Source organism: Microdochium trichocladiopsis, assembly GCF_020744255.1.
Source record: "Microdochium trichocladiopsis strain MPI-CAGE-CH-0230 chromosome Unknown B0I36scaffold_4, whole genome shotgun sequence".
Classification (NCBI taxonomy): Eukaryota; Fungi; Ascomycota; class Sordariomycetes; order Xylariales; family Microdochiaceae; genus Microdochium; species Microdochium trichocladiopsis.
The window spans coordinates 2989972-3002468 of record NW_025763547.1 but is presented as its reverse complement, the minus strand read 5'-3'; the positions used below and the strand labels follow the sequence as shown (position 1 = coordinate 3002468).

The window sequence follows — 12497 nt, the reverse complement described above, 5'->3', positions numbered from 1 at the left end:
TTGAACCTCCAGATACTTTGCCAACGTTGGCTTCGAGACACTGGCATACACAATCGGTGTCCCGTGCGGCTGTTATCGTCATGGGATCTTTGACAGAGAGTAGCATTGTCTTTTGTGAGCAAGACTGGCATCTGTATGCGCACAAGGTGTGGGCAGAAGCGTCCCTGCTTACCAACTGCAGCCATCACCAACGCTCCCCGCACGGCCAGACAGTGAACGTGATCAGGACAAACGTTGCATCGGAGGCCAACGAGTGAGACCAGACGATGGCAGTCTCGCCCTTCTCGGACGCTCTCAACCACAGCCTCTGCAGCATTATAGGGCACCGCTCCTGGACTCACTGAACAGAGCTCGTACGCCTCCAGGGTTCTCCACATCACTGCCAAGGTGTCCAGGGTCGGTCATCGATCGCCATCATCGCGGTTTCGGATGGAGGAGCCGCGATCCAGGATGTGCATTGGCCGCACCACAGTCTGTCACGCGCGCCCCTGCCACGAGTCACAACAGCCGAGCCTCATGACTGTCTCTACATGCAGTGTCACACATAGACATATCCGTCTCAACTCGTGCTGGCTCGGCAGGCTATTTCAGACTATGATGGTCCCAGTCTGAGCATCTACCTCTCGACACAACCAGCGTGGCCTCCAGAAACTTCGACACAATGCTCTCTGCCGCCATCATTGCCTTCTCCGCCTTCGCCAGCACCACGCGAGCTCTGCTGGAGGAAAATATTGTGGCCTTCAAGCCGTCACCAGGCGCTGTCCCGGTCCACAATGCCACCATCTATTATGCCGCCGACGATCCAATTGGGGTTGAGATAGCCGCCCGCAGCTTGGCCGAAGATCTTGCCGCCATAACGGGGAACAAGTTCGACCTCACTCCTTACGGTGGTAACACCACTGTGTTGCCAGTCTTCCGGCCCGTGAACGAAGTCGTGTTGACACCTCCGAAGAAAGCTTCTACCACCGCAATTCTGGCGGGAACTGTCGACTCGGAGCTGATCCGCCACCTTGTCAACGATGGCAAACTTGACGTCTCGGAAATCCAGGGGAAATGGGAGAGCTTCAAGACCATTGTCGTCGAGCAGCCGATCTCGGGGGTCACCCATGCTTTAGTCATTGCTGGCAGTGACAAGCGGGCTGTCATGTTTGGCATTTACACGCTCTCTGAGCAATGCGGGCAGTCTCCGTAAGTTCGGCCTTTTCAACAAGCTTCGCGAGCCACTCAGCTAAAGGGGCCTGTTGCAGGTTTCACTGGTGGGCAGATGTACCAGCCAAGCAGCATGACGAAATATACGCGGTCAACAAGAGTGTCGTCTTTGGGGAACCGAGTGTAAAGTATCGCGGGCTTTTCATCAATGATGAGGCACCGGGCCTCACAGGGTATGAGTTTCACTGCCTATTATTCTTTTGGACAAAACATTGACAATTCTGGACCGCGTCAGATGGTGGTCCAAGGTCCATGGCAAAGCTCACCAGCCGCTTGACACCGAGTTTTACCGGCATGTCTTTGACATGCTTGTCAGGTTGAAGGGCAACTTCATGTGGCCGGCCTCCTGGAAGTCGTGGGTACCAAAACCAGGCAATGTCTTCTTCACCGATGACCCCGGCAACATGGAGCTTGCCAATGACTATGGCATCGTCATATCCACCAGCCACCATGAGCCGATGCAGCGGGCCACGAACGAGTGGGACGCCAGCCGCTATGGGCCCTGGGACTGGGCCAAGAACAACGCGAACGTCGTTGACTTCATGCGGGAAGGCGTGCGGCGAGCGGGTAAAAATGAGTCATATTTCACCCTCGGCATGCGCAGCGCCTCGGACGGTCCTATAGAGGGCGACAATCCGATCGAGCTGCTTACAGATGTGTTTCGGGTGCAGAGACAGCTCATCGCAGACTACCACGGCAGTCCCACTGCCATTCCTCGTGAGTCTCTGTGCGCCGCTGTCGAGCACTTCCTGTGTCCCCACTAACTGAGCAACAGAAATGTGGACAATCTACAAAGAAGTCATGACGTACTATGCTGCTGGGTTGGTGCCTCCAGACGACGTAACGCTGATGTTTACCGACGACAACTGGGGCAATATTCAGCGGCTGCCCATTGATCTAGAAGCCAACCGCACAGGCGGCATAGGCGTAAGTGGACGTTCAGCACAACGCCGGGAATGACAGATTTACTGATGGCCTTGACTTAGATGTACTACCATCTCCAGTATACGGGCATCCCAAAGTCATACAAGTGGCAGAACACGAATAATCTGGTAAGCTGAACTCTTTAGTTCTACGCATTTGTGCAAGACTGACTCATAGTGCACGATCTAGGCCAAGATTTACAAGGAGCTATGGCAGGCATATGAAAGAGGTGCTGATCGCGTGTGGGTCACAAATGTTGGCGACATCAAACCTGTCGAGCTGCCCTTCAGTCTCATCATGGAGATGTCCTGGAACATGGATAGTCTCAGCTTCGAGACACTACCCAAATACCTTGAAGCGTTTGCCGTGCGCGAGTTCGATGTCCAGAACGGCACGGAAATTGCCTCCATCATGATGTGGCACAGTCACCTTATTGGAAGGCGAAAATACGAGTCGACAGTAGCGACGACCTACTCGGTCATCCACTATTTTGAGAGCGAGCGGGTACTGCGAGAGTGGAAGCAACTCAGCGATCGTGTACAAGCTGTGGCCAGGACGTTACCGGAGAACAGGCGAGCAGCGTTCTGGCACCACGTCGAGTACCCTATCGAGGCCGGCCGTGCCTACCACGAGACTGTCGTCAATGTCGGGATTAACCAGCAGATTGGCTGGGAACGGCGGAATACTGCCAATGCTGTCGCTCAGCAGGCGCTCGATGCCTTCGAGCGGGATTACGACTTGCTCGAGAAATATGACACCATGCTCGATGGCAAATGGAGTGGCATGCTCTCACAACCACATTTTGATCCATACTACAGTCAGACGACCCCTGACGACTGGTGGGAGCCAACCAGGAACGCCGTAGCCGGACTATGGTATGTCCAGATGCGAGAGAACGCGAGCTACAACTTTGGAAACCTGGGCATCTATGCAGAATCCTCGTTGAGTGCGTACAAACAAGGGCGGAATCTGCCCTCAGCTATTCCATCCGGACCGATGGACTGGGACTTTCGCCCTATTCTCTCTGTCATGGACCCTCAAGGCAAGGGCGTATGGCATGTTGATCTTTTCCATCGCGGGGATCATCGTATTCCAATCACATGGAACATCTCTAGCAAGCCAGACTGGCTCACAGTAACCCCGGCGTCTGGCCAGCTGACCAAGTCTATGCTAGAGCAGCGGCTCAATTTCACCGTGGACTGGGACTCTGTCCCGCCTGGGCTCGACCAATGGGTCTATGTGGGAATCGAGTTTGACACGCATCCCTTCTTCGACCAGATCCTGATGCCGATTATGAACTTCCGCGTACCAGACGACTTTGTCGGCTTCCCCGAGTCGCAGAGCTTCATATCCATCGAGGGACCACACTTCCAGAGGAAGTCTGAGGGCACTGTGTCCTTCGAGCAGATCCCGTACCTCGGCACACGCTCTGAATCAGGCTCCATCGCGTTACGTCCTTACAAAGGTGCGCGTGCGGAACGTGCCGCTGCGCGGGAGGCATGGGTCGAGTATGACTTCTACCTGTATTACGACACCGAGGTCTGGGCTCGGGCGTACATCAACGGCGCGCTGGACACGGACCCGACGCTGATGATGGAATTTTCAATGACGATTGACGGACAGCAAGCGGATGCCAACTGGCAACGAGTGCTCGGCACGCCGGACAAACCAGGGGATACGCCGCCGGGATGGGCCGAGCACGTGGCAGATCACGTATGGAAACCCGAGGTGCGGTTTGGAAGACTCTCTGGCGGGAAACACACACTGCGGTGGAAAACAAACTCGCCAGAGGTGTATCTTGAGAAGATTGCGCTCGACACGCGGGGCGGGCTGAGTGCGAGCTATCTCGGCCCACCAGAGACCAAGATGGTAGGAAGGCAGAGTCGACATGAGGATGCCCCTTGATACAGCTTGCATAGCATTTGACTATAGCACGGGATCATCATGTCTGCTCAAATCTCCAGACTCAGCGACAACTGCGTGAATTGGCAGCCTTGTTGTACCTCGCCTGCTGTTGTAGTACACTGCAGCTCGGTGGGCCACGTTTGCCCAGCGTTGACGCGCTGACCATTGGATCCGCTAGCGCGCGCCGGATCTTGCAATGCCGGGTCGTCTGATTGACGTTGCCGTCGAAACTGGGGTCTCGGGAGGCGGGTCGCGGACCTAAATGCGCTGGACGTTGCCGTTTTCCAGGGGTCTCTCATAGCCACACTCGGGGCTCGGAACCCGGTGCGCTCGGCACCCGCCAGGGGCCTGTGTTCTGTACGGTCATTTCCTTCTCAGGGTTACACGGCAACAAGGCTTTGACGTACGATCCAAGAGGAATCAGAGACCATACGATTCGGTGTCCACAGGCTGTGTTGGTATAAAGCACTCTGTATCCTCGGTTGTCAGCGTTGAGCGGCTCTTGTTGAGAGTCAAGTGACTTGACTGTACTTAACTCTCTGTCTCTGTCTCGCTTCCCCCACATTCATTTGACAACGGCCAGCAGCAGGTGCTTTCACCACGGACCCTAGTCAAGCATACAACCTCTGCTCTGGCTCGCCCCTTTTCTTTTCTTGATTTCAAGCGCCCTCAACATCCAAACGGCACAATAAGACACGGATCAATATACATACAAAAACATGGGCACGCAAAAGATCTCGCAGTCCCTGGCAGACGCCACAGCCGCTGCCGCCGCTGCTGTGGTAGAGCCACTGCACCCGTACCACCCCCTCGGGGTCGCGATCCCGGGGTACCTGGCGAATGAGATGGCCACCATTGAGATCCTGGCGTATTTCGTCGTCGGGTGCACGCTGATCCTGGGGTCGACCATGTATCTCGTGCGGCGGTTCGGCGTGGCGCGGCCAGGAGCCAAGGGGACTAGTGGTGGTGGCATAAGCAACTTGGAGGTCGCGACGGCGATGTGGTTTGTTCTGTGTGGATTCATTCACATTGGCATGGAAGGTATGTGGTCTTTTTGTTTTCTTCCCTCTTGTCCTGTTACCCTCATTTTTGCAAGTTTTTTGGTTCAAAAACATGAGTGTTCCGGCCATGAAGACAGGGGACCGGTTCCCCCCCAATCTACTCTGGCACTTTTACCCAGGCGGTCATAAAACACAGATAACTCACAAACGGCAAACAGGCTACGTCGTCTACCACTCTGCAACCATCGCCTCCTCGCGCACGCTCCTGGGCCAGGCGTGGAAAGAGTACTCGCTCTCGGACTCGCGCTACCTGACCCAGGACACGTTCGTGATCCCCATGGAGGCCGTCACCGCGGTCTTCTGGGGCCCCTTGTCCTTCGTCATCGCGTACATGATCACCGTGGACCACCCGCTCCGGCACCCCTTGCAGGCCGCCGTCAGCATGGGCCAGCTGTACGGCGACGTGCTGTACTATGCGACCTGCGCGTACGAGCATTTCGTCAAGGCGCGGGTGTTTTGCCGACCCGAGGGGGCATATTTCTGGGGGTACTTCATCTTCCTGAATGCGTTCTGGATCGTCATTCCGCTGTTGCTGCTGGTGAGTAGTGCGCGGGCTACAGCACAGGCCGTGAGGAAGGTGAGGGAGCTGGAGGGGGCGAAGAAGTTGAGGTAGATTAATACTTGTGAGGGATGATATGAGATCAGAGAGGGGGCGCTGTGAAATGTGAGGATGAGGTTGTGATGGTGGGTGCTGGATCGCGTCGCCAGTCGAGCAAGCTCAGGGGTATCCACTACCAGGGCGTGAAGAGAGAAGGTAGCATTGTGTCATACAATTGCCCCGAAGTACTGTAAGCAGGAACCGAAGATAAGCTGAATCGTAAAACCGAGCCCTGAAAGTAGATTTGTGATTTGAAACCTGTAGGACACGGGAGGTTAGGTCAACCAAGTTCACAAGGGGACTTCTTCCCTTGTGACTGTTGGCAGAGTTGGTGCGGCTGAAGCGTGAATTTGGTCGGCCGTCCTGCACCGGCCTTAGGCAGCAACTGCACATCCCACATCTTTGTCGCTCTCGTCAATCACGTCTCGGCCAAGCCTCGAACCTCAAGCTTCAGCGGCGGCTTGGCAACACTCTTCCACCCCTCACGATGTCACCTGACACCGCGCGAGCTGAGGAAGATATAAGCCTGCTTTGCGACCCATGGACCGAGAGATAGGTAGATTGTCATCCATCTCTGAGAATCACATACATTTGGGCAGTATCCACAATCATCAGTCTTCCCCTCAGTGTCCCTTCCTCCCAGCCTTTGCAAAGATGACGATCGATCACTGTGGCGTATATGCCATCTCCTCCAAAGCCGACGCCGTCAACGCGTGGTATGCGGAAGCCCTCAAACCCTTGGGTTATACGCTGCAGCATTCTGAGCCCGGTGATGCCGGCGAGATTGTCGGCTATGGTGAGCCAGGCAAGGGCATGGACTTCTGGGTCATCGCCGTCGCCGAGGAGCCGAATCTCAAGCTGCACATCGCGTTTACTGCCGACGGTAAGTGGTTCCTCTGACCGTGCAAAACCGGCTCCGGGCCCAGCCGTGGGCCACTTTTCATGGCTTGTAGCACTTGCTGATGAGTACGATGGGGGGACTCAAGATCGTGCCGTCGTCGACAAGTTCCATGCTGCTGCGGTGGCGGCTGGTGGCAAGGACAATGGCCCTCCTGGACTCCGCAAGTTTCATCCAAACTACTACGCAGCGTTTGTGCATGATCCGGTTGGAAACAACATTGAGGTCGTTTGCCACAAGCCGAACAAGGATTCGGCTCAATGATTGGTCGAGGTCGTGGAGCTCATCATATGAACTTTAGAGACACTAGGACTTTTGTATTCCTGCACGTAGTTGTTCGCACGCTATTGACGAAAGGATGTCTGCTTGTGAGCTAAGTGGAGGGGTATCTATTTTAATTCTCTGGGAATACAGAAACATGTTGTCCATCGTGGTCTATTCAAACGGCGAACGCGGGTCTGCGGGACGGTATCCGCGGGCTCGCAGAAATGGCTCCACGCGCTGCTCGAGTCTCGAGAACTACAGTGCCACGTCAGTCTCCGTTCCCGCGGTAATCAAGGACACTATATCATCATAAGACTCACAATGCCCTTTTGAGCCATGGGCTTGACACCCTGCTGGATCCACAGCCCCCAGCTACCCATCATGTTGGCGAGCATCATGTCGGTGGCCAGGCGGTCGCCGACAATGGCGATCTGGCTGGGATGCGTGACGCCGGTCTCGGGGTGCCTGGCAAAATGCGCCATGATCTCGTCACTGCAGCCGGGCTTCTTGACACGATGGCTCAGGACAGTGACCCCGGTTGTTGTCTCGAGTTCCTTGGCGAGCTTTGCATCACGGTCAAAGGTCAGGGCGCCGGCGGTGTTGGACACGATGATAAGCTTCTGTCCAGGGAACTCCTTCTGCAATTGCCTGAATCGTTCCTGTATATTTGGTTGTTAGTGATCCGGTGATGAAGTCAGCATAACAGAGAATGACACGTGCTCACCAAGTAGGGCGGGTGGATCTGGTTTGTATCGGGATATGCGAAGCAGTCGTCCTTGTCGAGCACGACGGCTCTTATGTTGACGGCACGGCCATCTGTCTCAAAAGCCTTCTCCAGAGGAACAGGGAGATCACTGAAAGTCGCCACAGTTGCGTGCGGCAAGCACAAAGACGGCTTGGCGATGAGCTTGAAGACGTTGAGGAAGCCCGAGAGATTGAGATTGAGAGGTGCCATGTTTGGAAAGGAAGTCCCTAGGCCAATTAAGGCCCAGGCACTGGATTCGCGGCGGTGGCAGATGCGGCAAAGGAGCAGTGGGCCGATCTGTAGTGCGTGATGTCGTCTCCTAGGGTGATGCTCTCCACGCCTCGAGCAATGATTACCTCGAGGATATCGTCAAGATCGAGTGACGAGAACCTTGACGTAGTAGTGCAGGACCTTGCGGGGCCAGACTTCGGAATGGGTGACAGGGCCCTCAGTGCTGAGGAGCCACCCCTGTCCGCCGTGAAGCTCCCCCCTGGCGCTAGCCATTTAGTGGACAGCGCTCTCCACTTTTTCTTTTGTTCTCGACGCGCCCAACGCGGTTTCATACGAAAGAGCCACACCTCCGTCACCGTCTCAACGCATAACGCATAGCCATTGATGCGCAATTGCGGTAGACGCTGACTCCCGCTTTCAACAACAATCCCTCGAACCGGCATGCTTGACATATAGTCGGCACACGGCACAATCATGGACGTCGCAAAGGAGGCCACGCCTCCGCCACCAGAGTCACCCTCGAAGCGGCCAGCAACTGACCCTCCCGAGAACGGCACTCCCGTCAAAAGGCCACGAGGCCGTCCGCGCAAAATCAGACCTGAGGAGCCCCCGAAGCCCGCAGGATCCGTTTACGACTTCCCAGACGACAGCAATGGCCCAGTCGCATCTAGCACGGAGATCGTAGTAGTGCCACGGAAACGAGGCCGCCCAAGGAAGATCAGGCCCGAGGAGCCTTCGATCGTCGCACAGTCGACCCCTGATATCCCAGGCGCCAACATTGCACAACCCGTCCCGAGCGCGGAGATTGCAGTGATTCCGCGAAAGCGAGGCCGCCCTAGAAAGATCAGACCCGAGGAGCCTCCAACAGTGGCAGCAGCACAGTCAGCCTCCAACCCCCCGGGAGTTAACCCCGATGGACAACCCATACCAAGCGCGGATATTGCAGTCACGCCTCGGAAACGCGGCCGCCCAAGAAAACACCCCATTGAGGGAGCGGAGACCCCCAAGACAACGAGGATAGCGGGCGATCCCAGTACGCCATCAGGTCGTATAGGCTCAAAGACGGCTGCGACACCACAGTGGCGGCGAAACGACCGCTCTGCCAGGAAGAAGAGCGCACGAGCCCTGATCGATAGGGTTATGAACGGGGACAACAGCGATGAGGATGCGGACGAAGAGATAGCGCGAGAGATCTACGGCTCGAGCGATGAAGAAGACGGAGATGGGATCGACGGCATCCCTGGGGAGCCTGCGCCCCCTGTCGAAGCAGTGACGCCCACCAAAAGAGGACGGGGCAGGCCTCGAAAGACCGAAAGTCTGCAAACGAGGAAGAAGTCGCCGACTCCGCCGCGCGATCTCCCTCCGCATGAGATGTACTTTGCGCAGAACCGGACTGGCTCGTCCAAGACCTCTCACAATACGCTGGCCTCGCTATCACTCCTGACCCACGACGAGTATTTCTCGATATTGCACGAATTCAAAGACCGCCACGCCGAGGACTCTGAGTTCCTGCAATCCATACATGCCGAGTCATTCCCTCAGTGGGCATTCGAATCGGCCCAAGGGTTCAGCGTCTGCATATATGGCTACGGCTCAAAGCGACCTCTACTCCACCGCTTTGCCAAGTTTCTGCACGACAACACCTCGAACCATGAAACGGCGCGGATAGTCATAGTGAACGGTTACGTACGGAATACGTCCGTCAGGGAAATCCTGGGTACCGTGGCGAGTGCAGTCGATCCCACGTTTAAACTGCCAGCAGGCAATCCAGCAGCCTTGCTGGAGAGTGTAAAGCAACTTCTAGCGTCCCACGAGACAGAGATCACGATCATACTCAACTCCATAGACGCCTTGCCATTGCGGAGGCCAAACTTCCAGCCTGTCTTGGCACACCTGGCTGCACAGCGAAGTGTGCGGTTGGTCTGCTCCGCTGACACCCCCGATTTCCAGCTTCTGTGGGATAGCGGATTGCGGTCATCGTTCAATTTTGTGTTCCACGACTGCACGACTTTCGCGCCTTTCACTGCCGAGATGGATGTGGTCGACGACGTCCACGAGCTGCTTGGACGCAAGGCAAGGCGGGTTGGCGGTAAGGAAGGTGTCACCTATGTTCTTCGCAGTCTGCCCGAGAATGCGAAGAATCTCTTCAAGCTGCTCGTCGGAGAGGTGCTCATGGCGATTGACGAGGAAGGGCTCACGGGCGGGGAGAATCCGGGTGTCGAGTATCGTATGGTGTACAGCAAAGCCGTGGAGGAGTTCATCTGCAGTTCCGAGATGGCATTCCGGACACTACTCAAAGAGTGGGTTTTCACCTCGTCGCCTCTAGGATTGGTCGCGTTGCTAACATTGCCAAACACAGATTCCACGATCACCAGATCATTACCAGTCAGAAGGATGTTCTTGGCGCAGAAATGCTCAGTCTGCCTTTCCGCAGGGAAGAGCTCGAGGCAATCCTTGAAGACCTGGTTACGTGACCTCATGATCGCGTTTGACAGGATGATCACGCACAATCGCATACACTGCATTGATTCACCTAGAGTCAAGCCCGTTGGATACTGCCCCAATGATGTTTTCACCACAGCTAGCAGGAACGAGCGTTTCAACCATCGACCTTGTCTCGTCCCACAACCGCCTCTATGTCCTCTGGCTCCACATCCTCCATCAAATCGCTATCCTCATCCAAGCCGGTCCACTTTGGCTTCCCGTCAGAGATATCTACTATACGTTGCTTGTAGAAGATGTGGCATCTACAAAAATGAAGTGGTCAGTACAAAGGGGTCCCGTTCACAATCACTAGAGTGATGGCGGGGAATTTCACTCTGAGATGAAAGACATACTGTGGCTCAAAAAACTTCTTGTGGTCTGGATTGTCGACCTTGATGATGCCGGGGAACATGAGCACCATGTTCCTGCCCTCGTCCATGATGGGCGTGTGGCAGTACGCGCAGCTCACTTTGCACGGCAGCTTGTGGTGCGTCTGCTTGTCGGCCGTGTTGTAGAACGCGAGGCCCTCGGCGCCCTTCTCAAAGTGCAGGTCCTCCTTGTGGAAGACGGCGGCCCACTGGAAGGGCGCGCCGTGGAGGGACTGGCAGTCGCGGCAGTGGCAGTACTTTGAGGCCAGGGGCCTCTCCCGCGAGAGCCAGTACTTTACGCGCTCGCAGCTGCATTTCGCCGTCCATATCTTGTCAAAGTGGTCGTTCTTCTCCGTGGTCCTGTAGGGGGGCTTCTCCCGCCAGTCGTCGTTGTTTTCGTTGGCCTCGGGCGTGCGGCTCATGGCCAGGTGGTCCTTTGGCTGCTGCTGCTGCTGCTCCTGCTTCTTGGCCATTGTGGTCGAGTAGGAATGGCGGCTGTGGTTTAGAATTTGCAGTGGCTGTTGTTGCCGTTGTTGATGGGCAGAGAGCAGATGCTGCTGTGCAAGAGCACGGGACGAGGCGAGGGACGAGTAGTAGTTATAACCACGACTAGTAGCTAATAATAACGACGAAGAGCAGCCAGTATTCTCGAGGGCCGTGAGGTGTCTTAGTGGGAAGCAGATGTTGAGGCGCATGTCATGACGTCGGGCATTTGGCCGAGGCGAGAGAGGTCCAGGTGCGCTTTGTGCGTCGGAAAGCTAGTGTCCTTTTTTTTTGGTGAGATGTTTTGTCTTTTTGAGGTTGGGTGATTTTTGGGGAAAAGCAAAAAAGCCAATTGGTATTCCAAGTGAACACGTACACAGAGGCAGCATTGGGACGGGCACTTATACTATGTTCCCATTTTTGTGTAAGCTGTGTGTCCCAAGGGGAGAGGAAGGACTGTGATAATGTGGGCATCATCCATCATCATTACATTACAGCTTTGCGCTAACTGTGCTTGCGAATGGTCTCACTGCTCCGAGATCAACATCTAGAAAGGGTCCACGATGGGGACCACAAAAACCGTCCAAATAGAAGACGCACCCGGGGCAGTCCAATTGACTGTCCGTATTCTTCTCCATCCCAGCATGAAGTGCCGAGCAGCCAGCAGCTTTTGCTCCGGGGGGCGGGACATTGTTGCTTGCTATTGCCTGCTTCACATTCCTTTACAGCTAGGAGGAAAGAGTCCTGCCGAACCAGGGCCCTGTCATAATGTGGCAGTCAACACAGTCTCCGGCTATGACAACGTAGCGAGGGACCACTCGCTTTGTTTCAGGCGGGAATGGGTTTGAATTGAGCGAGGCGACTGGAGGCAGAGTGACGCCGTCATTCATTCATCACAGAGGCGGAGCGACTAGTCCGGGCCTTGTGCCTGGATGTACCCCGCATTTTCACAGTGCACTTCTCCAAATTTTTGGTTGGTGTACACGGAAAGTAGCCTGGGCTCGGCTCGAGGCCTACCCCAACTTTGCTTTTCTGGACGACGGAGAGGTGAGAGAGCTCGCCATGACCAATGTGTTATGCAATGCAATGCAATAGACTGAAAGGGACGGGGCAGCAGGAGCGCAACGTCTCTGTGATGGGGATCAAGCTGGATGGCCACGTCGCTTGTGCCATAGGTGCGGATTTTTACCAGACACAAGGGCATAATCCGCCCGCCAAGTCAGTACAACTACATTGGTAAGGCGCTCGCTGCCTGTAATGCTTCCGTGTGCGCCAGGAATTGAACCATTTGAGAAAACAGCCTAAGCAGTTCAAACAGCCACGGGAG

At 55.5% G+C, this 12497-nt stretch overlaps 6 protein-coding genes across 6 annotated transcripts; 4 read left to right on the top strand and 2 right to left on the bottom strand.

The window, feature by feature from the left end:
• Positions 1–661: 661 nt before the first annotated feature.
• On the top strand, positions 662–4038 carry B0I36DRAFT_240799 (uncharacterized protein; the record flags this gene model as incomplete). Its single annotated transcript, XM_046149792.1, has 6 exons — positions 662–1188; positions 1248–1382; positions 1445–1926; positions 1985–2136; positions 2196–2261; positions 2323–4038. 6 exons carry the CDS (start codon positions 662–664, stop codon positions 4036–4038), a joined length of 3078 nt encoding a protein of 1025 aa, XP_046014347.1.
• A 719-nt stretch (positions 4039–4757) lies between these two features.
• On the top strand, positions 4758–5712 carry B0I36DRAFT_362174 (3-beta-hydroxysteroid-Delta(8),Delta(7)-isomerase; the record flags this gene model as incomplete). The annotated part of the gene is made up of 2 exons (XM_046158609.1): positions 4758–5079; positions 5258–5712. The coding sequence occupies 2 exons, from the start codon at positions 4758–4760 to the stop codon at positions 5710–5712; spliced, it is 777 nt and encodes a 258-aa protein (XP_046014346.1).
• Positions 5713–6351: 639 nt separating this feature from the next.
• B0I36DRAFT_362173 (uncharacterized protein) lies at positions 6352–6859 on the top strand (the record flags this gene model as incomplete). The annotated part of the gene is made up of 2 exons (XM_046158608.1): positions 6352–6580; positions 6651–6859. The coding sequence occupies 2 exons, from the start codon at positions 6352–6354 to the stop codon at positions 6857–6859; spliced, it is 438 nt and encodes a 145-aa protein (XP_046014345.1).
• A 155-nt stretch (positions 6860–7014) lies between these two features.
• B0I36DRAFT_287835 (mitochondrial PGP phosphatase) lies at positions 7015–8035 on the bottom strand. Its single transcript, XM_046151627.1, has 3 exons — positions 7584–8035; positions 7180–7518; positions 7015–7114 (listed from the first exon to the last, which is right to left on the bottom strand). The coding sequence occupies exons 1-3, from the start codon at positions 7812–7814 to the stop codon at positions 7031–7033; spliced, it is 654 nt and encodes a 217-aa protein (XP_046014344.1). The 5' UTR covers positions 7815–8035; the 3' UTR covers positions 7015–7030.
• Positions 8036–8110: 75 nt separating this feature from the next.
• B0I36DRAFT_110107 (origin recognition complex subunit 2-domain-containing protein) lies at positions 8111–10454 on the top strand. The gene is made up of 2 exons (XM_046147867.1): positions 8111–10135; positions 10195–10454. Exons 1-2 carry the CDS (start codon positions 8310–8312, stop codon positions 10307–10309), a joined length of 1941 nt encoding a protein of 646 aa, XP_046014343.1. The 5' UTR covers positions 8111–8309; the 3' UTR covers positions 10310–10454.
• Positions 10435–11160, bottom strand: B0I36DRAFT_241092 (Mss4-like protein; the record flags this gene model as incomplete). The annotated part of the gene is made up of 2 exons (XM_046149820.1): positions 10435–10582; positions 10673–11160. The coding sequence occupies 2 exons, from the start codon at positions 11158–11160 to the stop codon at positions 10435–10437; spliced, it is 636 nt and encodes a 211-aa protein (XP_046014342.1).
• Between the last annotated feature and the right edge of the window lie 1337 nt (positions 11161–12497).

Bases quoted from the DNA above. Each gene is read 5' to 3' on its own strand.
- B0I36DRAFT_287835 (XM_046151627.1), bottom strand. From the start codon at position 7,814: ATGGCACCTCTCAATCTCAATCTCTCGGGCTTCCTCAACGTCTTCAAG. The intron at 7,519-7,583 runs GTGAGCACGTGT...CCAAATATACAG, and splicing joins AGATCCACCCGCCCTACTTG to GAACGATTCAGGCAATTGCA. The intron at 7,115-7,179 runs GTGAGTCTTATG...GTGGCACTGTAG, and splicing joins CCATGGCTCAAAAGGGCATT to TTCTCGAGACTCGAGCAGCG.
- B0I36DRAFT_110107 (XM_046147867.1), top strand. From the start codon at position 8,310: ATGGACGTCGCAAAGGAGGCCACGCCTCCGCCACCAGAGTCACCCTCG. The intron at 10,136-10,194 runs GTGGGTTTTCAC...TGCCAAACACAG, and splicing joins TTCCGGACACTACTCAAAGA to ATTCCACGATCACCAGATCA.